At 44.1% G+C, this 22889-nt stretch overlaps 1 protein-coding gene across 1 annotated transcript in view; it reads left to right on the top strand.

The window, feature by feature from the left end:
- Window positions 1–22580, top strand: part of PIEZO1 (piezo type mechanosensitive ion channel component 1) — a 190125-nt gene extending 167545 nt beyond the window's left edge. Inside the window, 18 exon segments of the mRNA XM_018566479.1 lie at window positions 1330–1502; window positions 2755–2891; window positions 5532–5738; window positions 6813–7071; window positions 7799–7987; window positions 8399–8585; window positions 10836–10947; window positions 11868–12015; window positions 12234–12448; window positions 12558–12716; window positions 13561–13708; window positions 15191–15379; window positions 15459–15551; window positions 16302–16474; window positions 16696–16818; window positions 18315–18394; window positions 20207–20399; window positions 22243–22580. Coding sequence (XP_018421981.1) covers window positions 1330–1502; window positions 2755–2891; window positions 5532–5738; window positions 6813–7071; window positions 7799–7987; window positions 8399–8585; window positions 10836–10947; window positions 11868–12015; window positions 12234–12448; window positions 12558–12716; window positions 13561–13708; window positions 15191–15379; window positions 15459–15551; window positions 16302–16474; window positions 16696–16818; window positions 18315–18394; window positions 20207–20399; window positions 22243–22492 — 3035 coding nt within the window. The 3' untranslated portion in view covers window positions 22493–22580.
- Window positions 22581–22889: the final 309 nt, after the last annotated feature.

The following is a 22889-nucleotide window of genomic DNA, read 5'->3' on the forward strand; positions in this document are numbered from 1 at the left end:
CAGCCAACAGCTATCCTCTTCAGAAAGATCTTATTTGACCTGACCTGACTTTCCCCAATGTACATACATTTGTTAAAAAATCTGAAGTGAATACATGTATACCGTGCAAGTACCTAGGGGTACTACTCCTGTACTTCCAGCCCTCTTCATGTCCAAGGGGGCCTTAAAAAAATGGTGTCAAATGGCAGCCTACCCCCTCCAGCCTCCTGTGCTTTGATATTGTCTTATTATGCTGGATGGCATCATTGGCCCCTAAGAAGGTGTGTTGGCGGACTGGCTTCCAACACTACCCGTAAGTGCTGAATATTGTAGATTAGAATTCTGCAGATGTTTGGAATTTATAGGCTCATTTGAAGAGGCCTGGAGGTACAGGATTGCACCTTATCTCTGCGTTCACTTTAGATTTTTGTTCCTGATAGGTTTACTTTCAATACAGCTTAGTCACTGATAAACTGATGCAATGGATTTGGATACATACAGCATGTCAACAATGGTCACAAAATGCATGCATTTGCTACTTTTTAAAGGAGAACTATGAGGTGAGTGCTTTTCACTCATCAAAGTTCTAGCTGACCTGTGACAATGAGACTGTCACAAGTCGGCTCAGTAGATCGGGAAGTGAGTGAACATATGCCAGCGTTCGCTCACTTCCCAATCCTGTCACGGCTCTCTGCCGTGACAGGGGAGGGACTGGATTCCCCCCTCCCCGTTCCGATCCGCCAGCGCTGACTGGCTGAACGGACGTGGGAGGGGGCAGGTACAGCTGGCTCTGCCTCTAGATAGGTAGAGCCAGCTGTCACTCACGCAGCGGGGCGGATCCTGACATAATTGTCGGGATCCGCTTCACCTGTGGCGTCTCAGTATATGGCGAGCTGTAGCTCGCGGTATACTGAGCTTAGGGTGACGGGAGGATGCTAGTTTGTGTCCTCCCGTTACCCTAAGGAGAACTATGGGGGAAAGCCCTAACCCCATAGTTCTCCTTTAAATTAATCCCTGTGTCACTATGGAGCTCTTTGAATCTTAGACCCAGTTTCTACACAGAGCCTCGTCTTCTATCCAAGTCAAGGGCATTGCCCTCTCCTTTCACAATGTGCATCAGTCATTCAACTTTCTAATCCCTGAGTCTCTACTACCCACTGAGGCTGTGGCATTGGACTTTGAATGTTAGTAAGTAGTGCTTAGCACTGGGAGAGGTGCAGTTTAAAGTCACCTTAGAGAAGTTAAGGACCTCTGCATTTTCTGGGCCTAGTATCCAAAGGACTTCACAGAAATCAATTTAAATGCTATGTATTTGGTGCCATCTAATATGACATTTTCCCTCTTTAGCAGGGACCAGTAATGTGGTGCAACGTATACTTGATATTTTGAAGTTTCTCTGGGTCCTCTTCCTTGCCATGTTGGAAGGATTGATAGACTGGCTGGGCAAACTAACCAAACAGTATGTGGACATGTCCACTGTTTTGTGGATTGAAAGATACATTCTGACACAAAAACTATCCAAGGTAAGATGAAATTTGTATTTTTCTATATTTTATCAATACTAAGTTTACTAACAGACTATTTGGGGTTTTACTTTTAAAGAGGATCTGAACTGTGAAAACTGTGTCGAAAAAAGGCAATCCGTGGCAACGTATTAGTCACCAGTATTACCTGTTGGCTCCCTGCAGCTTTTTTCCATTACTGACTTACCATGCCTTGTTCTGCATTGCGTCTCTGCATGGAGACTGCCATTTGGATAGAGGAACATGGCATAGCTTTCTCATGTCAGAGCTACCTCCCTGATGACTGGTCTTCTGAAAGCTGGTGGGGTAATGGTTATGAAACAGCAGGAGGGACGAAGGAAGCACCGATCCACAGAATGAATATAGCAGAAGCAGGGGTATCCTTGCACTGCAGGTTCTAGAGTAAAGCTTCCTTTCCAGCAAGGAGAACAATAAGCAGCACAGAAGTGACATAAATCCCCAAAACTTAGGTCTTTAATCATGCTGCTTAGGCACAATTAACACTTCTATATGTTCCCATAAGATAGCGAATAGTCACTTTCTGAATTCATGTCCACTTTAACTGGAGGAATCCCAGCAAACCTCTGGAGTATTTGCCTTCCCTATAGGACTGAAGTCTGCCAGTATGCACTAGTTGCTCAGCTAGTTCAGCCCATAAAACAAAGATAATCTACATTTAAAGGATCTTAATCCATGGGATTGCTATTTAAAATGCAGCAAGGGGATAGTGTTTTTAAAATTAATAAAGCATTTTCTTTTCTATTATGTTCCGGACACCCAACAAATGGAGTCATTGTCATTCACACTTTAAATCACTACGTACCTACCTGTGACTACTTGATTGTATAATTGTGAAGCTGTAACTAAATGGTATGCATGGATTATGCAGTTAATTAAAGCTTGAGCATGCTACATAAGTTGTAGGTGGTGGATGGGATTATATGGATGGAGGGTATGCTTTTAGCAAATAGGTAGTTCATGGTGCTGTGATTTTTATGACTATTTTAAACTTGTAAACACTTAATATCATTTTAATAACTGTATTGTGTGGTGGTTCCCTTAAAACTGTTTCTCTTTTACGCAAAACCTAAACAAAAAAATAAAGTTGACCCAATGGCATAATAGATTTCCTTCAGGAGGATAACCACAGCCCCTTGCCTTCAAGAGAAGATAGTTGATAGTGATTTTAGTAACGGGATTATGTTATTGATAGTAACATTTATTATAATTTTTTTGTTTTTGTTTTATATAGGGGGAGGATGTGACTGAAAAGGATCTGATTAACTTCTATGAGAATGGGCCGGACAGAGAAGTAGCAGGTCCTTCTACAGTACCTGCTGAACAAACTCTGGACAAAGGCGTGGATTCACATACCAGCATGGGTTCGAGGTAGGTGATTAGATAACGTTGGAATGAGGCCTATCTACCCTTGTCTGTTTTCAGGAGGCAATACTCATGCATTTTGCTGAATGAAAATGCAATACAAGTAAAAATCTCATTCTTTCCTATGTGGCTGGTTCACATCTGTGTGCTGCAGTTTTTAGTATGAAAGGGAAAGGTAAACTTTACTGGCCCATTCACATGTTCCATGTGTTACCTGCATGCACATGGAACAATGTAAATCCAGAAAAGAAAGAAAGCAAGCCAATGTGTCTGAGAACTCTGCCTACCATGCCTGGGACGTCTTTATTTCCTCCAGACCTTGCTGTAGCAAGCCTTTGAGATGTTATAGATCTTTTCCTCAAGCTTTATACAGTTGTCTTAGAAATGTAAAAAGCCTGACAAGGAATCTAAAGAATGCCAAAAGCTTGCATCTCTAATAACTTAAGTTGGCCTATAAAGTTGTAACACTTAAAGTGACACTAAACTCAGGAGTTAAATCTTAAAAATGCTATTAAGCACCTTAATTATTAACAAAAATGTATCTTATTTGTGTATCACTCGGCTGTAGATCCTCAAATCATCTCTGAATTGGTGCTGACACTGTCCTACCTTCTGGAGGGTGGCTACTTTTGTTCCCTATGGTCCCTGCGTGTTGTAAAGTAGCCACCGCTCCAACCTCGTTCCCGTAATAGACTTCAACTTCAGTACAAATTAGCTAACTAAACATGAGATTGTAGTCCATCACAGGAGTAAGCTTAGAGCGGTGGCTACTTTACAACACACACAGGGGCCACGGGGAACAGAAGTAGCCACCTTCCAGAAGGAAGGGCAGTGTCAGCACCAATTCAGTGATGATTTGAGGATCTACAGCCGAGTGATACACAAATAGGATACATTTTTGTTAATAATTAAGATACTTGAATGCATTTTTAAGATTTAACTCCTGAGTTTAGTGTCACTTTTAAGTGATACAACTTTATCGGCCAACTTAAGTTATTAGAGATGCAAGCTTTCTGGAAGGTGGCTACTTTTGTTCCTCATGGTCCATGTGTGTGTTGTAAAGTAGTCACCGCTCCAAGCTCACTCCTGTGATGGACTACAATCTCATGTTTAGTTAGCTAATTTGTATTGAAGTTGAAGTCTATCACAGGAGTGAGCTTGGAGCAGTGGCTACTTTACAACACATAGGGAACAAAAGTAGCCACCCTCCAGAAGGTAGGACAGTGTCAGCACCAATTCAGAAATTATTTGAGGATCTACGGCCGAGTGATACACAAATAAGATACATTTTTGGTAATAATCAAGGTACTTTAATGTATTTTTAAGCTTGAGCTCATGAGTTTAGTGTCACTTTAACCCCTTCGTGACGGGAGACGTACATTGTACGTCCAGCCACAAAGGGACCAAATGACTCATCACGTACACTGTTATTTGCTGCTTTAGAGGGCTGGTAACCGCTGAGAATCAGCTTTTACCATTCATTAATGGATGCCATTAGTACAGAGGCATTCATTAATGAAAGGGTTAACCTTTTTCAGACACCCGATATCTTAATATCGGGTGTCTGAGAGTCAAAGCAGAGCCACATTCTGACAGCTTGTATAGATCTAGAGATATCTCTCTCAGATCCTATACTGGCTTTTTTTTTTTTCTTTCACTTTCAGGAATAGATACATAATGTATCTATTCCTGAAAGAAGAATGTTTCAGTTTGCTGATCGTTGTTGGAACGTTCAGAAAACCTTAGTGACAGCTGAATCCTGAACTGCTGCAGGATCAGTGTCACTAACTTATTATTGGCTGTTCTGGAGTTTGAAACAGCCTAATAATAACCAAAAATGTATTAATTTATCAAGCAGTAATAGTGAGATTAATTCACAATGACTGTTTGATTTAATTAAATAAATAAAAAGTGAAAAGTGTAAAAAAAATAAAAATAGTGAAAAGTGTAAAGAAAAAAAAAGTGTAAAAAAATAAAGGACAAATAAATGAATGTATTTATTGCATTTTTTTTTTTTTAGCTGTGCTGGTTTTGTAAAAAATACTACAAATCAAAACTGGGAAAAAAGTGTTTTTTTAAGTTTTTTCCTCTTTTTTTTATATTTTATGTGTCCTAAGTGAGGCGTTAGACACACATATGTGATATAAATATGTAGCCCTATCTGTCCTCTAAAAAACAATGTATAATATGTGTGGGTGCACTTTGTAAGAAAGTATATTACTGACGTGGAAGAATCACACAGCAAAAATGTCAAAAGTGTGTCAGTCATTTACGAACAGAAACTAAAAACAAGCTCAGTCATGAAGGGGTTAAATCCCAGACTCTTTACACGCACAGGAGGATAATGTAAGATCGGTTATCTGTGGCCCAGAGATGTTCTCTTTATCCAATCCAGATAGGTTCCTTGGGCTGCTCTGTAGAGAGCTGCAAGATGTGTGTGGTACCCTAAATGGAATTTATTGTTGGCCATACATCCCATCATCCTAACTGTCAGTTTTCAACCTAAGGTCTGAATGTCTTTTTGCACACTCAAGATTCTATTTCTTTATTTACACCTCCTGCCTGGAACCGATCTCGAATAAAATATAGACAACGGAGACTGAGATACATATGAGAGTCCTATGTCATTCCTCTTGTTTTCTGCAGCGGCTGCGAGGAGGAAGAGGGGCTTACCAGTAGGGTGGAATATGCCGACATAATAACTCCGCTCACTACTGGCTACAACACCCACAGTAGTAGCATGGAGCAGATTTCCACCACTATGAGCTGGGAGGAGGTGTCCTCGGGAAAAGAGTCCCCGGAGGTTCAGCCAACAAAGCGCTCCCGTACTGCCAGTGAATTATTAGTAATGAGGTAAGTAGCCTTATGAAAAAGGTTATCGCCATAATGTATGATAGCCTTATAGTTTTCAAGTCTTGTGTCAGGAGAGTAAAAAAAAAAAAAAAAGCTTATGCATTTCCTGTGGAAAGGAACAATCCATCTGCTAAACCTTTTTTTAGGAACCACAGCAGCCAATAGATTTCAGCTTGCTGTAGCCAGTTTTCTACAAATTCATTCTGATTTGGATAGATTACAGTACTTTGCTGTTTGCTCTACTGAATAACTACAGTATTTAAAGGAAACCTATACTGAGTGAAATACATGGGCTGCCATTGCCGAACTCCTAAGATTGCTAGGTGGTTGGCTGTCTATGGCTTAGGTGCTTCCTGAATTACAGTAATACCTTGGTTTACGAGCATAATTCGTTCCGGAAGCATGCTTGTAATCCAAAGCGCTTTTATATCAAAGCGTATTTCCCCATAGGAAATAATGGAAATTCAGATGATTCATTCCTCAACCCAAAAATATTCATATAAAAATGATTACAATACTGTACTGTAAGGGGGACTGGTGTGTTGTGAGCGGGACAAGAGAGAGGAGGATTATTGTGTAGGACGACTTTCACTAACGGAATCACTGTTATCTCTTGACTCAATGGAATCTTTTTCATTTCGTTCAAGGAATCTATTCAATGTGACATCGCTCGCACTGCTACAGCCTTATTCGGGTGGCGCTTGTCTACAAAATTTTGCTCTTAATGCAAGACATTGCTTGTATATCAATGCAAAATTTTTCAGAAATGTGTGCTTGTCTTGCAAAACACTCTCAAACCAAGTTACTTGTAAACCAAGGTATTACTGTACTGGCAAACGGATTAGAAACTCAGAACTCTTGCATGCTCATTCGTGGTCAGTTGCTCAGAAACTACTGAAGCCTTTGGATGGGCATGACAACCAGGCAACAAGCATTGTTCAGCTGAAGAAGCAGTCTTCATATTTTTTGGGTACAGGTTTCTTTTAGGGATTCTTCTGTGTACATTATAGTGGCTAGCAAGATTGCCAGAAATGAAGCTGTGTATATTTCCCCTGCTCTGTTATGTCATTACAGGCCATTGATCTACCCAGAACTCTGCGAATCAAGTATTTTCCTCAGGTCACGGAGCATCCCAGAGAGGTTGTTGTTAGCACTGTTCCACTTCTTGGCTGCCCATTCAGAGTTGCTATGTTACTTTATGATCATCTTGAACAACATGGCGAGCGCCTCGCTCATCTCCCTCTTCCTTCCCATCCTAGTCTTTCTGTGGGCAATGCTATCTATCCACCGGCCAAGCAAGAAATTCTGGATGACAGCCATTGTGTTTACTGAGGTAAGCCATGAGCACACATGAATTTGTATGTTAGAAAAAGTAGATTTTAGGCTTAATTCACACAGTTTGAAAGGGGAACTTTAGTGCATGTTTGAAAATTTGGCAGCAGGTAGCTTTACATCAAAGTTACTGTGTATGTCTCTTCTGCAATAAACTTTCCCCTTCTACTAAATATACAATGAGCCATGCTTGTGTGGCTCAGTGTACATTGTTGGCATGCCTTGGTGTTGGGATTAATTAATTCCCAAGTGCATGTGTGAGTTCGTAATCCCAGACCAGCCAGGCTCAAGGATGCTCAACACAAAAGAGGACTGGGAGAAGATGAAATCGCTGGTGAGGGAGCTTGCATGTCTGAAGGGAAAGTTCCTGCTTCTGAAAACCATTTCTCCAGTTACCCAGCCAGCGCAGAGGCTTGGGGCAGGAAGTGTGCAGTGGGGCAGGGTTACCTTTTAGGCTGGCTCAAAATTTATGATTGGTCTGCCCTCCTTCCGCTATACACTGAGCCTTTAACTTTCCAAAGTCCAACAAGATAAAGGTTTTGGGACAATTATCCTATTGTAAGCCTCTTCTTTCTACCAAGCACCTGCTTTTATGCTGAATTAATGAAAAGAATGCAGATCAAACTCATGATATAGAATTTACTTTTTATATGCGTTATTTTGTCTTTATATGTACATGCCTAAAGTGCAGCCCTCACGTGTGCCATGTTGTACTCTTCCTCCTGCAGATAATGGTGATGATGAAATACCTCTGTCAGTTCAGCTTCTTCCCATGGAATAGCGACACGGTTCTTGTACGTTATGAGGGGAAACCATTCTTCCCTCCGCGCATCCTCGGGGTGGAGAAAAGTGATGCTTACATTAAATATGATCTGGTCCAGCTACTGACCCTCTTCTTCCACCGATCTCTGCTCATGGTAAGCTGTTTTTCCTTACAGCAATGGGTATCTGACAATATAGGTTTTACATTGTATTCTTTTCCTTTATCTCACAAATGACAAAAGTCTCGCCTTTCCACCTGGGAATTTTGGGTGTTCCCACCAACCTTTGTGTGTCTCAGCTCCTCTTGTTTCATTCTTCATAATATTAAGCAAAGAAGTTCAAAAAGAAGAGTGGGAACTGCCCATAATAGCTACAGAAGGTGTGCAGACCGAGCAACTCAAGTGCAGAAGTCTCCACTATAAAGTTCCTCAAAGATATATACTGTATGAACTCGTTGGGTAGTTTAATTCTGCAATTTCTGCCAAAAAGTAAAAATTGTAATTTGGGTGAAATTTAAGTTTGCTTCAAGATGTCATTTAGCTGATAGGTATTCTCTGTCTTTTCAGAGTTATGGATTGTGGGGTCAGGAACATATGGACCCTGTACAGAAACCACAGAAAGAGAAAAAGCAAAGCGAGCCTGAAATAGAGCCTGAAATAGAGCTCTCCACCACTATAGACACCAAAGGGAGCTCCAGTTCTCTGATTCGTCAGCGCAAGAGGAGAGAGTCGCAGACCAGCGAGACTGACAAGGGTGAGAATATTTCTAGACATATTTTTTTTTGCAGGGCACTTAAAAAGGTATTTATTGAAGAGATGGTACCAGATTCACGATCAAGCAGATGAATTGTAATATCTGTCAGAAGGCAAGATGAGAAGCTTGCCTTTTTGTAAGCTGATATTGTGCAGTAGTTGCCCAGTCATATTTGTCTCATGACAGGTTTCCTTTAAAGCAAAACCCAATTTAAAGGAGAACTATGGGGTTAGGGTTTTCCCCATAGTTCTCCTAAGGGTAACGGGAAGACACAAACCAGCGTCCTCCCATCGCCCAAAGCTCAGTATACCGCGAGCTACAGCTCGCGGTATACTGAGACGCCGGAACGGATCCCGACAATTATGTCTGGATCCACCCAGCTGCGTGAGTGACAGCTGGCTCTGTCTATCTAGAGGCAGAGCCAGCTGTACCCGCCCCCTCCTCGGTCCGTTCCGCCAGTCAGCTCTGGAGGATCGGACAGGGGAGGGGGGGAATCCATTCCCTCCACTGTCACGGCTCTCTGCTGGCACAGGATCGAGAAGTGAGCGAGCGCCGGTATGTGTTCACTCACTTCCTGATCTACTGAGCCGACCTGTGACAGTTTCATTGTCATAGGTCGGCTAGAACTATGAGGATGAGTGAAAATCACTCCCCTCATAGTTCTCCTTTAAAAAAACAAAAAACATTGTCTATTAGTTTTATTACAAAAAACAACTTTCACTGCAATACTAACCTCCTCCCTGGCACTGCCCCCACCACAGATTCACTGCTCTCAGCTGCTGCTTCTCTTCACGAGTGAATGACGCCCAGCATCATCCAAACCGCCTTCTGTGAGCCCAGGCTGTCAGTGACACAGCCGCCTGTCTCGCCTGGTGGGAGATTCATTATGTAGCCTAGGCTCACAGAACTCTTAGACTAAATGGCACTCTGACATTATTATGTGAGCACTGCTCAGTTCAGGGAGAGTAGAGGGAAGCTGAAGTTCTACTTTAAAGTGGGTATTTAGGAAAAGTTAAAATCCTCTGTTTGAATGGAATCCCTCATCGCACTAACATAAGAGGCCACACCTGCTACAGTCTCTATGTAAACAGCTGGACCCGCTCTGGCCGTTTACAATGACTAGTGGACTGTAATACAGCAAGGGCTGATGCATAAGACCGCGTGTGGCTGCACAATGTGAACTCCATGGGGAGAGTTTATCAATACTGGAGCAGCTGTGCATGGCGTGCTGGTGACATCTATCCATTATGTACTGAGTGGCGGCGCCATCCGCGGCCACTGCGAGCACACTCCCTCATCCAATTTTTTGTTTTTCTTTCCGGTTAGCAGTGCGATAAGCAGTAGCGTAACAATCGCCATAGCGACCCAGGCGGCCGCTATGGGCTCCCGGTCCAGGGCATCCCTCTGATGCTGTGTGGGTCGCTATGGCATATCAGGGTGCTGGCTGTCACTGGCGGCTGTGAGGAGGAACGCGCCGCTGTTAGATCACCGACAACCTGTCAGTGATGTGTGCAGCGGCGCGTTACTCCTCACAGCCGCTGCTGAGCTGTGTCAGTGACAGCCAGCAGCTGCTGCAGAAGAGGCTGGACCCAGCGTTTACAATGAAAGAGGAGGCGGGGCCCGGCGACCTAAGAGCAGGAGGGGCCAGTGAAGAGGAGACAAGGCCCATCGATAGAAAAGGAGGCGGGGCCCGGCGACCACGGAGGCGGACAGTGCTGACATGTAAGAGGGGTGCAGCCCACCTGAGACCCTGCATAGCCCAGCTTAGACATTCTATGGCGGGCTCTGCAGGGTCACTCTCAGGTGGGCTGTTTGGTATGTCAGGTGGGCTCTGCAAGGGGCATAACTAGAAATCAAAGGACCCCTGGCGATAAGGTATCTTTTTCGTTTGTTCATATGCATGTGTGTTCACACATGTCCAGTGTATACCAAGCGTGCAGCCATTGATTGGTAAGGGAAGCTGTACACAGCTCTTGTGGTTCCCTGGCAGGGAAAATGTGCCGGCTATGTTGTGCGGCCACAGTCTGCCATGAGCATTCCATTACCAAATTTCTCCAGGAGATGGAGAGTCATAGAAAATGATGCTTTCGGAGCGGAAATCCTTCACATTATTACATGGATGGAATCCAGACAAACCAATATTTCCATTTTCTCAGAAACCCCCTTTAGGAGGTGAGGTTTATATCATTATACTTTAGATTATAGATGATGTGTTTAGTATTATTGTCTTCATTCTTCCTCTAGTCTTAGATGCAGGAAAAGAGAAACCTCAAGATTCAGAGAAGAAGAAGAAAAAGAGGAAACCCGCTGCTGTCAGAATGAAGATGATTGGTTTGAAAGTGGAAACAGTCTTCAGTCGCATGTAAGAACATAAAAGGCTAAATTCTGTTCCACCCTAAACTGGTATGGGTGCAGGCAGAGTGTTGTGCGCTCCAGTGGAGCAATTTCTGCTCCAGAGTCGCCAAATTCTGCAAATATTGCAGTTGTTATCAGGTAGTCTCACCCTCCATGTTGAATTTGTCAATAATGTTACGGTATGGACACTGTAGCACAGAATTGTATTTTTTTACAGCTGGAAGTGTTAAACGCTATCATGGGGGAGGCCGAGATGGTAAATCATAATCACATTGCTCCCGAAAGTGCCAAATTACTGACTGGTAGAAATGAGTTATATCCACACACACCCTGTTTTATAATTGTGTACTTAATGAGAACTGTCTATGATGCCCATTTACCAATCGGAAACCAGTAATATCCACACATACCTTCCTTCATCAGCATGTGCAACATAAGGACTGCCTATGATACCCATTCACCAATCAGAAACCAGTAATATCCACACATACCTTCCTTCATCAGCATATGCAACATAAGGATTTCCTATGATGCCCAATTACCAATCAGAAACCAGTAATATCCACACATACCTTCCTTCATCAGCATATGCAACATAAGGATTTCCTATGATGCCCAATTACCAATCAGAAACCAGTAATATCCACACATACCTTCCTTCATCAGCATGTGCAACATAAGGACTGCTTATGATGCCCAATTACCAATCAGAAACCTATTATGAAATAAAGATAGAGGCTGCCATTTCAGACTTCTTCTGAAAATGCTGGTTGCCTGGCCCTCTTGCTGACCTGTAGCAAGTATGCAGATAGTGACAATTATTTTCACCTGAGTTTAATGAGATTTGAAAATGACAACCATGTTGCATAAAATAAAGATCCCTATGCTAAAACTTTGTGAGTTGAGCCTATGATGTGTCTCTTGCAGGGCCAAAGGAGTGTACAACCCTGTGAAATCATTCTTCCATGACATCTTTCACACTCCATATCGAGCAGCGACAGATGTTTATGCTCTGATGTTCCTCGCAGATGTGGTGGACTTTGTGATCATTGTCTTTGGCTTCTGGGCCTTTGGGGTAAGTGGCCTAGGGGCTAGAAAAGAAGTGCAACCAGACATATAGGGCAGGTTAAAAAGAAATGCTTCGGTGATAGATGATGGATTGTAAGCTCCTCTGGGGAGTGTATAATGTTTTCTGTTAAGCTCCGAATATTATGTCAGTGCTGTTTGAATATAGTACACAAGAGATATCCTTTTCCCAAGTATCATCGATAATTCCTATGTTCCTTGTATTAGAAACACTCAGCGGCTGCCGACATCACATCATCGCTGTCTGACGATCAGGTCCCTGAAGCCTTCCTGGTTATGCTCCTCATCCAGTTCTCCACCATGGTAATAGACCGTGCTTTGTACCTCCGTAAAACTGTGCTGGGGAAGCTGATTTTCCAGGTGATATTGGTGATTGGAATTCACGTCTGGATGTTTTTCATCCTTCCAGCGGTAACTGAAAGGTAAGAAAGAGCAGAGGACAAGGGACATTGACAATCTTTGACTGTGTTCTATTTATAAGGATGAACTAGAGGTCCAGCACTAACATCTTTCCCTTTTCCCCATCTGCAGGATGTTCAGCCAGAACACGGTGGCTCAGCTGTGGTATTTTGTCAAGTGTATCTACTTTGCTTTGTCGGCCTATCAGATCCGCTGTGGATACCCAACCCGTATTCTGGGCAATTTCCTGACCAAGAAGTACAACCACGTTAACCTCTTCCTCTTCCAGGGGTGAGAAGCTAGTGGTGTCTGAGATCGTGTCTGTGGATAGTTTAGCCCTCACATTCAGTATTATTGGAATGAATGACATCATCATAAAGCAGATTAAATGACTGTTGTAGTGTGAGAGAAATTATTGTACAATTGGGGAGCTTGAAGGGGACTATGGTACTATATCTTATGTAGAATTATTGTTTTATATGTGATTGAATCAGTCACAGGGCAGCCTAGGCAGGAGCATGGGGCTCCATGCGTATCCAGCTACAATTTTAATTCTGGTGCTGATGGGAAGGTGATTTACCAGTACAGATAATGCAAATGGGTCAGCTTCTCTGTCTGTTGTAATCTTTATTAATAGGAATCGAGGATGGTGGGGCAAAGCTGTAACTCTACCTAGGGCCCTATTCTAGTTTGAATACAGGTTTGCACTACATCTCTAAAGGACTCTGGTGCTGACATGTACCCCTGCCAGAGTGCCAGGTTTTGGCCTCCCTGACCATGGTCTCTTTCCTTCTGTTGCAGCACCAACAGAAGTCATTTCTGTAATATAAATATAGAATAAAAATCAAATAGTAACTGTAACTGATTTCCTTATAATGACTGCAGGTGGGGTGAGCTGGAAATTGATATCTCACTCCCAGATTGGTCATAGACCTTACCACCACAGTCTTCAAAAAGCCTGTAAGTGATTCAACCACCTGTACACAAGAATGGAATACAAATTGCATTGGAGTGTGCATTTCATTTGCATTCCAGTTATAAATGACTGTTGAACAACAGAATTCTTGTATATGTGGGTTTAGTTTGTCATTGTTGATGGTTCTGATCTGATTTGGATAGTATCCTTGTGTTGCAGTTTCCGCCTGGTCCCATTCCTGGTGGAGCTGAGAGCCGTCATGGACTGGGTATGGACCGATACGACCCTTTCCCTGTCCAACTGGATGTGCGTGGAGGACATATATGCCAACATCTTTATCATTAAGTGTAGCCGGGAGGCAGAGAAGGTAGGACCATACAGTACCTTTTATTATTCTCATTTTGCTATGAAGGACCTTTCAAAGTAAAATACTTTCTGTGTGTATGCAAAGACTTACTGCAGCATTCTTATATAAGTGGGAGAAGAATTAATTCTCTCACCAAGGAAGAGAGGTATGTACACTACCTGCCTTAAGTCCTAATGTCACTCTACATTTGCAGTTCATTAGATTGCTGTGTACAGAGGCTTATAAAGTTTGTTTTCAGACTTCCCTTCATGCTTTGCTTCTATCCAGAGGCTGTGCTGTGCAATCATTTATCCTGTGCACATAGGGGATCCTTCTTCTATTTAAAAGAATTGAAGAGTGAAATGCACTTATCTCCATACTTAGAGTCGATCCGTGACACTGAAGCTGATAACATGCATCACATCACATACAGCTGATCGCTCCGTTTATGATCTTCTTCCTGCAGGGAGTGGTGACTGTCATATACGTGCAGGGATCCCCCCCTCCCCTCTCTGTTCCTCCAGCTCTGACTGGAGGGACAGACAGAGGCAGGGGTGGGCACAGCTGGTTTTGACTCTAGAGAGGCAGAGCCACCTGTCAATCAGGCAGCAGGGTGGATCCCGACAATACTGTCGGGATCTTTCCCGGCTGCAGAGTGGCTCTGCCCTACATTGCCCTCTATATGCTGAGTTTTGGATCACAGGAGGACATTGGTAAATGTCTTCCGGTGACCCTACAGAGAACTATGTCCAAAAAAGGTTGGGCCATAGTTCTCCTTTTAAAGACATTTATTAGAACCATACGTCTCACATTTTTCCACGCTCCCACATCCATGTTTTTGCAACTGAATGAAATCAAGAGGTATGAAAATTATCCAGTAGAGGGAGCTCTCTCTGGAAACTCTGCTTCTTAACCCCTTCGTGACGGGAGACGTACAGTGTACGTCCTGTCACTTTGTGCCTATATGACTGGCCACTAAACGTTAGAATAAAATAAAAAGAGACCGAATCTATTACATAAACTCTGTCCTACAACTGCTCCTCATGCCCAGAGGTGATTGAAGCCTAGATGCCTAGCATAATTTAGCAAGGCTAGTGCGCTTTATTTCTAAAGTTACTGCCTGGGTGATCGTCCACAATGCTGATGCTGTGATGGCTGAGGGACCATGGCAGTTGTCTGTCCACAATGCCGATGTTGTGATGGCTGAGGGACCATGGGAGTTGTCTGTCCACAATGCTGATGCTGTGATGGCTGGAGGACCATGGGAGTTGTCTGTCCACAATGCCGATGCTGTGATGGCTGAGGGACCATGGGAGTTGTCTGTCCCCAATGCTGATGCTGTGATGGCTGGAGGACCATGGGAGTTGTCTGTCCACAATGCTGATGCGGTGATGGCTGAAGGACCATGGGAGTTGTCTGTCCACAATGCTGATGCTGTGATGGCTGAGGGACCATGGGAGTTGTCTGTTTCATGTCCTTATCACATTGCTGTCTCTGTTACAGAAATATCCTCAGCCCAAAGGTCAGAAGAAAAAGAAGATGGTGAAATACGGGATGGGTGGCCTGATTATAGTCTTCCTAATCTGCATCATTTGGTTCCCTTTGCTCTTTATGTCCTTGGTACGCTCTGTTGTGGGAGTGGTTAACCATCCTATTGATGTGACCGTGACTTTCAAGCTGGGAGGATACGAGGTAAGTAGAACTATAGCTGGTTTTTATAACTGTTAGCGTTTCTTCAGCATCCATATCAACTGTGTGTATCTTCTTCTAGCCTCTGTTCACCATGAGTGCCCAGCAGCAATCCATTCAGCCGTTCACCCAGCAACAATACGAGGATCTCACCTATGAATTTGAAAGACACCCAGTAAGTACATGATGCAGAACGAGAGGGGAGGCACATTGGCTGATGTTCAGCCAGAGCTTTAACCACTGCTTAGAAGACAAACACTCCTTCCTTATCAAGTTCAGTTATGGAGTGGCACATGAGCTGCAAAGTTTTCGTGTTTTTTTAATTTGACCATTGTAGTCCTAGAGTGTTGACACTATCCCTACGTTAACCCCGCACTATGGCTTCCTGTAATCCTCACACTATGCCTTGCTGAAACCTTTCCCCATGACTCTAACCCCATCTTTCCCCATAACCAGGGGCGTATCTGCCACAAGGCAAACAAGGCGTTTGCCTGGAGCGGCAGATTCGCTGAGGGCGGCGATGCTGCCTTGCCTAGGGCAAAGCTGCACATCCCCCCCGGACTGACCCATCCGATTCTCGGCCGGGAGACGAGCAGAGACACAAGGTAAGTCTATGGACGCGTGCACCCGCCTGCAGACACCGATGGATCGGAGAGCCGCCGCACCGCTGGAGGGACACATGAAAACATGGGGAAAGAAGAGGAAGATCAGAATAAGAGACATCATTTGAGGTAAGTGCTAACATTAACATGGGGAGAGGGAAAAAAATTTCGGCTTTAATGTCACTTTAACCTCGCGTTTGCATACTCCCCTATAGTGCCCAAGGCTTTTGACTTTGATTGATTTGACTCTGTGCCAGGGGATTACATTGTGACAAATGTATCAGCATTTGACTTGACGAATGTTATGTTCTGTCTCTTTGTAGACAGCTATGCAGTTCATCAGTCTGTACAGTTATGAGGACATTGTAACGGCACGAATAGAGGGCAACTCTGGATCTATATGGGGGATTAGTCCTCCAAGTCGGGACCAGATGAGGGATGAGCTAAGGAATGGATCTTCAGATATTACACTTCGATTAACTTGGAACTTCCACAGGTGAGAAGTATCTGTTTGGTAAATGGGCTGCTCAGTTTATGGCATTGTACCTTCTCCCATGCAGCATACATAAGGCAGTGGAGCAGTGCCTGGTTACAATGCGCATATAGTGTAGGACACATTGGCAACCATTACTATTTAATTTGAACATATAATAATGGCGAAGAAATACATTTACAGCATACAGTCACTAAACTAAGCTTTGTGTTTGGCTATTTCAGGGACTTGTCCAAAGGGGGCACGGTTGAAAACACATTTGAGAAGCACACTAAGGACTTGGACCCAGGAAGTGAGGTGCGGATGCAACTGGCTGATCTTCTGGAAGGGAAGCGTTCAACCCCAGTGTGAGTGCAATCTGCTGCCCTCTACTTATTCTTTTATCTGTCCTATACATATTGTATCTGGTCAGGGTGAGTGACAACCCTGCGGGTCATTGCACATTCTACAAGATATTTATCAGCTAATCAGTTAGGAGGACTCATGACAGCCCTGAGAAATGGTGACTATGAGTTGCCTCAAAATCAAACACACCCAACCTTACCCAACCTACACTGATGGAGGAACCCCTGGCCAGAACAGACCAGATGACTGCTATGGGGGCCAGTTCAGACTGGCTGGTAAAACATTTGTCACACCAGTAATAACATTCGGTAACTAATGCTAATTAAATGGCTTTGCACGAGCCAAATCAAAGCCATCAGACCGATATGTTTGTAATAAGCGTGATGCAATTTTAATTTCTTGTTATAAAATTACTTGGTGGTAATGCTGCTTTTAAAAAGAAAGGTTGGAAAGCCAAGAGACCTATGAAAGGTTTTCTACAGGGACCCTATGAAAGGTTTTCTACGGGGACTCTATGAAAGGTTTTCTACGGGGACCCTATGAAAGGTGTTCTACGGGGACCCTATGAAAGGTTTTCTACGGGGACCCTATGAAAGGTGTTCTACGGGGACCCTATGAAAGGTGTTCTACAGGAGCCCATCATATATATATTTTGCCAGTGGGAGAACATGTACGTTCTCACATATGTCCGATCCTATTAAATTCTGCAGAATTCGGCAACAAAATGTTCAGGACGTCTAGGCTGCATATCGATGTAGCAAAACCTAAACACTGAAACTTTGTAAATGATCCTTGGTTACTGATTTTGAGTTATTTTGGGGTCATGTTAGGTCCCATCTTCTTACCAGCCAAGTCCTGGTCTTCATAAAGGTTAAAGTGTATCTAAATAGTTTTAGTTTTAAAGAGAAGGGAATTGTTAAAACCCCGTCAGTTGTTCTGTGTTATCAGTGTTTCATTGACACAACAGGAAGTAAGAGGAATTCTCCTTTTGAGGGAAATCCCCTTTTAGAGAGTTGTCTTCAGAAAAATGTCCCCACTGCAGCATTTCCCCGGTATTCCTCTGAAGGTGGCTGCTCACAATTGTGGATCTTGTCTCACTTTCAGGCCCAGTGACAGAACATATAAAGTGGGTGAATCTCCCAGGTGGAGACAGACGGCAATACAAATCTGACAGAGGTTCTACCCCTTACTGTATCCAAAACTTTAGAAAAAGGTTTGGCTTCAGATACTGACCTTTACAGTGACATTCAGGTTGCTGCAAGGCAGCAGAGACTGTCACACTCGACTGTCCCACCAATAGGCAAGCAGCATGGCATAGCACAGGACTAGCGTGTTGTCACATACAGCCTTCATCATTGAAAGGCCCAATCAGCACCCCTCGATTTCCATTTAGAGCATTTCATTTATTTTTAAAGTGCAATTCAGCTTTCAGATCTTCAAGGTGCAAGGTATTATGGGTATGGCAGTGCTGGTCATGTGATTCTGTTTGTTTTTACAGCTGTGTCTCACACTTATTCCCAAAATACATTCGTGCCCCCAATGGTCCAGATGCCCTCCCTGTGAAACAGTTACAGCCAGGTAAGATTATAATCTCATCATTTCACTTTTTTTCTCCCATTTTGGACTGTTTTTGTCTAGACCTAAAAGTGCTGTACAGGATCTAGACTGGCATCTCTCAATCCAGCCAAGCAACATTCTAATTAGGGATGCACCAATCGGTATGTATTTTTCTCAGTACTCTCCGATACTGAATACCGATACCGGTGCTGTTTGCCCGATGATCAGGAAGCTGGGCGGCGGGTCATGCTTCCTTATTGCCTGGGAAGCCGGTGTTCTGCTGAAAGAATACCAGCTGCACTTCCCGAGACTGCCTGGCTTCCTGACCAATCACGAAGCCAGGCAGTAGGTCATGAGGTGCTGCCTGGCAACAAGTGAAGCCGGCTTCCTAGCTAATCAGGAAAGGAAGCTGCCTCCATGCTCCATCGGCACTGCCGATCACAGGGAGATCACTTCTGACCGTAAGTTCTGGTATCTGAGGTAAGTATCAGAGCATTTGGGCAAGTTCGAGTACTGGCCCAAATACTCGTATACGGCGCATCCCTACATGTTCTCAAAGGACAAACCAATTGGACTGGTTAGGCAACCTTGTACAGAACCCAATAGCAACCACTTCTCAGTTTACCTTGGTCAGATAAATGGACATTTCTGATTGGATGCTGTGGTTTCTTGCAATTTTTGGTTTGGAATTTGGAATCTTAGGTTTAATAAAACAGCAGAATATTATTTCAAAGTAAATGAGCCGCACTTATTATACCAACTACTAGTTCTCTTGCTTTTGTTCGTAATTTGGCAGCAGCAGCAGCTTTGAATTTTGTGTCCAACACCCTTTTAAAATGTTGTTTGGACCCTCCCCTTATACTGCAGTATGCTTGCTGATAGCACAGCATGAGCAGAGAAGGGGAAGCTAGTGTTGCATCATGGGAACTGATTTTTTTTTCCTGGTTTAGGCCTGCTAAGCTATGACATAAAAGCGGGGAGTGGCCTCAAGTTACCACATGTCCTTCTCATGTGCCACAATGGGAGGTAGGGAGTATTGTAAACCATAACAAACTTGCTTGAAGAGGACTTGAACTGTGCATGCTGTGCCAGAGGGCAAATGACTGCACACAAGTATTGCCTGTAGGCTTCCTGATCATATAAAATCATCCAAAGCATTTCGGGGAAAAACACTCCATCAGGGCTGAACACAGGATACTTTTGGGTGGGCACAGATCTATATATAGATATATATATATTAAAACAGATATTAAACTCTCCTCCATGGAGTAACAGCTGCTGAGTATAGATTATTGCCAGGGGCATCTCTAATTTTTTGCCATTTGAGGATGGGGAGTGCGGCGTTTCCCAGGTTGCTAAGAGATGTGTATGGCGCTGGCCGGAAAGGTGGTGGGAGGCACACTGCAAACATTGTGCAGCAGATTGGCCATGCCGCTCTGCCTGCTGCCCCCTAACGAGATGCCATCTGAGGCCACAGCCTCATTGTAGGGACGGCCCTGACTATTGCAGCGCGGCAGCTGTTTTTATATGACCGTACTCCATAGTGGCTCATGTACAGCCCTAGCTATAGGAATGAATAAGGCCACAGCACACATGCACAGTTGGCATCTGGCTTTGCTATGGAAAGGCTGTGGCACCAGGCAGAGCCACACAGTGCAGAGTAGGGCTGAAGAGAAGTATTTTACTATGGAGTTTACACAGAGGGGGAAAGTGTTTGTGAAAACCCTTTTAGTGCCCATTACAGGGACTCCCTTCCTTGTGTACTGTAGGGTCACATTATTTTCTTTGCCCATACATGTGTTATAATGCTGTTATTGTCTTTGTGTTGGGCAGATGAGGAAGAGAGTTACCTCAATGTGACGGTTCAGTTGAATCGTAAACGTATAGGACATGGAAGTGACAGCAGCTTCTTGGAGTGGTGGGTGATTTGCCTGGAAGGCTGCAAGAAAGACTGTGACATCCTCCCCATGGTCATATTTAATGACAAAGTCAGTCCCCCAAGTCTGGGCTTCCTGGCAGGATATGGGTGAGTACTCATTGTCTACCCAAACCTCATTTGTTAGCAATTTCCTATACACTCTGCTGGGTACACACATTTACAATGGTCGGTGCCCCACTTTTATAAGCTGCTGGTTTCTCATCCTTTTTGTCAGAATTGCAGAATGATGTTGTTTGGTACATAATGTTTTCATGGGACCAAACCTTATTTCACACACATGTGATTGTTGGAACCATGGGGACCCCCAAACATTTGGGTTGTTGTTTTTTTTTTTTATTTTTTTTTTTTTATATAATCTGGGTTTAGATGTACAGTGTTCAGTAGGGATGCACCGATAACGGTACTAGTATCGATATCGGTGCCGATACAGAGTATTTGGGCGAGTACAATGCCTAGCCCGATACTTCCTGTATCAGGAAGCCAGGTAGTGAGTCATTACACGCTGCCCGGTTTCCTGATTGGCCGGCTGGGTACTGGAGGCTGGCCGCATTCTGGCTGGAGAGGCCCCGAGGTGACAGGCTGGACATACCAAGGTAAAGGTGGCCATACACTGTACAACCATCGCAAGACCTTAGTCTTGCGATGGTTGTACAGGGATTAAGAAAACGTACGATCTGCCCATCTTGGACAGGCAGATCGCACTCTCGATCATCGCAAACCCGCCCCCCTGAGGGGCGGGCTTCCGATGACCGCAATGCTGAACGGGCAGTGTGCGCGTGCGCACACCGGCCCGTTCAGCATTACGGTCGCACGTCTCTGTTCACACTGCTCGATTCTCCCGTGATTCTCGTACGAGAATCGAGCAGTGTATGGGCACCTTAAGAGGGGACAGATTTTCTTGTTAATCAGGAAGCCGGGTGGCAAGTCTTTACATGCTGCCCAGCTAATCAAGAAGCCAGGTGGCGAGTCATTACCCACCTGGCTTCCTGAATCGGACTTCCGTTACTCGGTAATTGGTATCGGTACTCGGTACCAAAATACCGGTATCGGTGCATCCCTAGTGTTCAGCAGAGTTAGATGTGGGCTTAACCTGCAATGTTTAGTTACACGATCTTGAAAGACTTGATTGATCACTATGGTGTGGTACAATGAGATCAGTATGGTGAAAGCTGCACTGTATTATGTAGCCAGGATGAATCATGCATTTGTCATGCCGGCCTGCTATTCTGCCATTTCATTTTAGCCCCACCCCAAACTAAGGCATTACCTAACGTGGATGGGATAGTTGTCTCACACACACTTATGCAGGAAACCTCAGGCAGCTACAAAAAAAACAACAACTTCTTTTTGGACAGATGGGGACTGTCCTGGGAGCCCCCGTCATGAGTACCTCAGGTCCTCTGACCCCGTATGCCGTACTCCATGCCGAGGGAGGCCCCTGCTCACTAGCACGAAGGCCTAGCTAAAACAACAAATGTTACAATGTCCTGCTGGGCCGGAGGAAACACAAAATAGCTGAGGGATGAAAGGCATGTGATCCTTTTTTTTTTTTTAATTAGGTGTGGGTGATAGGCTCCTCCCACCGGAACAGGAAACACATCTCTCTGATGCTGTCCTGCAAGGTGACTAGAGAAATATACAATATTTATCTGTAGCACTGATGGAAGAATTATCTCACTTCCTGTGTAAGCACAGGAAGTGAAGGGTAAACTCTCCAACAGGGACACAGATGAAAGTTAAAAAAAAAGACAAAAGGCTCCACCTCTTCTATATACAAAACAGACAGAGCATTAAAAAAAAGAATTGGGTGGAATTTGGGCTATCTGCATAACCAATCACAGGAAGAAATGGCCAATGGCAGCTCATCATTAGACAGACTGGATATTTTGTAGAGAAAATACAGAGTTTGTAACTCTTCTCTCCCACACAGGATTATGGGACTGTACGTCTCAATTGTCCTCGTCATCGGGAAGTTTGTTCGCGGCTTCTTCAGCGAGGTCTCCCATTCCATCATGTTTGAAGAGCTGCCTTGCGTCGACAATATTCTCAAGCTGTGCCAGGACATCTATGTGGTGCGTGAGCGCGGCGAGCTGGAGCTGGAGGAAGAGCTATACGCCAAGCTGATCTTCCTGTATAGATCACCAGAGACTATGATAAAATGGACAGTGGAGAAGGACTAAGATGGTGATGCGAAGTAAGTTACAGAGCAATAACTGTGCTGGATATGAAATGCTGGAGCTGCCTGAAGGTCAGAGCAAGTGACATGAAGTTATGTTAGGATTTCACATCCTCCAGGATAGAAATGATTTATGTGATGTGGATAGGATGAAGACACTACCGCGCCGTGGTAGGGAACGCTACGAGTGAAGCTGTGGTGAAACATCTCCTCAGCACTGACGCAGGTATCCGTGTCTGAAATGTAAAGCCTTCACCAGACGAGTACTGGAGCCAACTAGAGACCTTTCTCTTAAAGATCTCCCAGAATCCTCTCTACAATGCTGCTCAACCCAAAAACTCTGACAAAGTCTTAACCTTCTCAAAGAGAACTATGCTGAAGCGATGACCCGTGTGCACATT

This window comes from Nanorana parkeri, unplaced genomic scaffold (genome assembly GCF_000935625.1).
Source record: "Nanorana parkeri isolate BGI_ZX_2015 unplaced genomic scaffold, ASM93562v1 scaffold952, whole genome shotgun sequence".
Lineage (NCBI taxonomy): Eukaryota > Metazoa > Chordata > Amphibia > Anura > Dicroglossidae > Nanorana > Nanorana parkeri.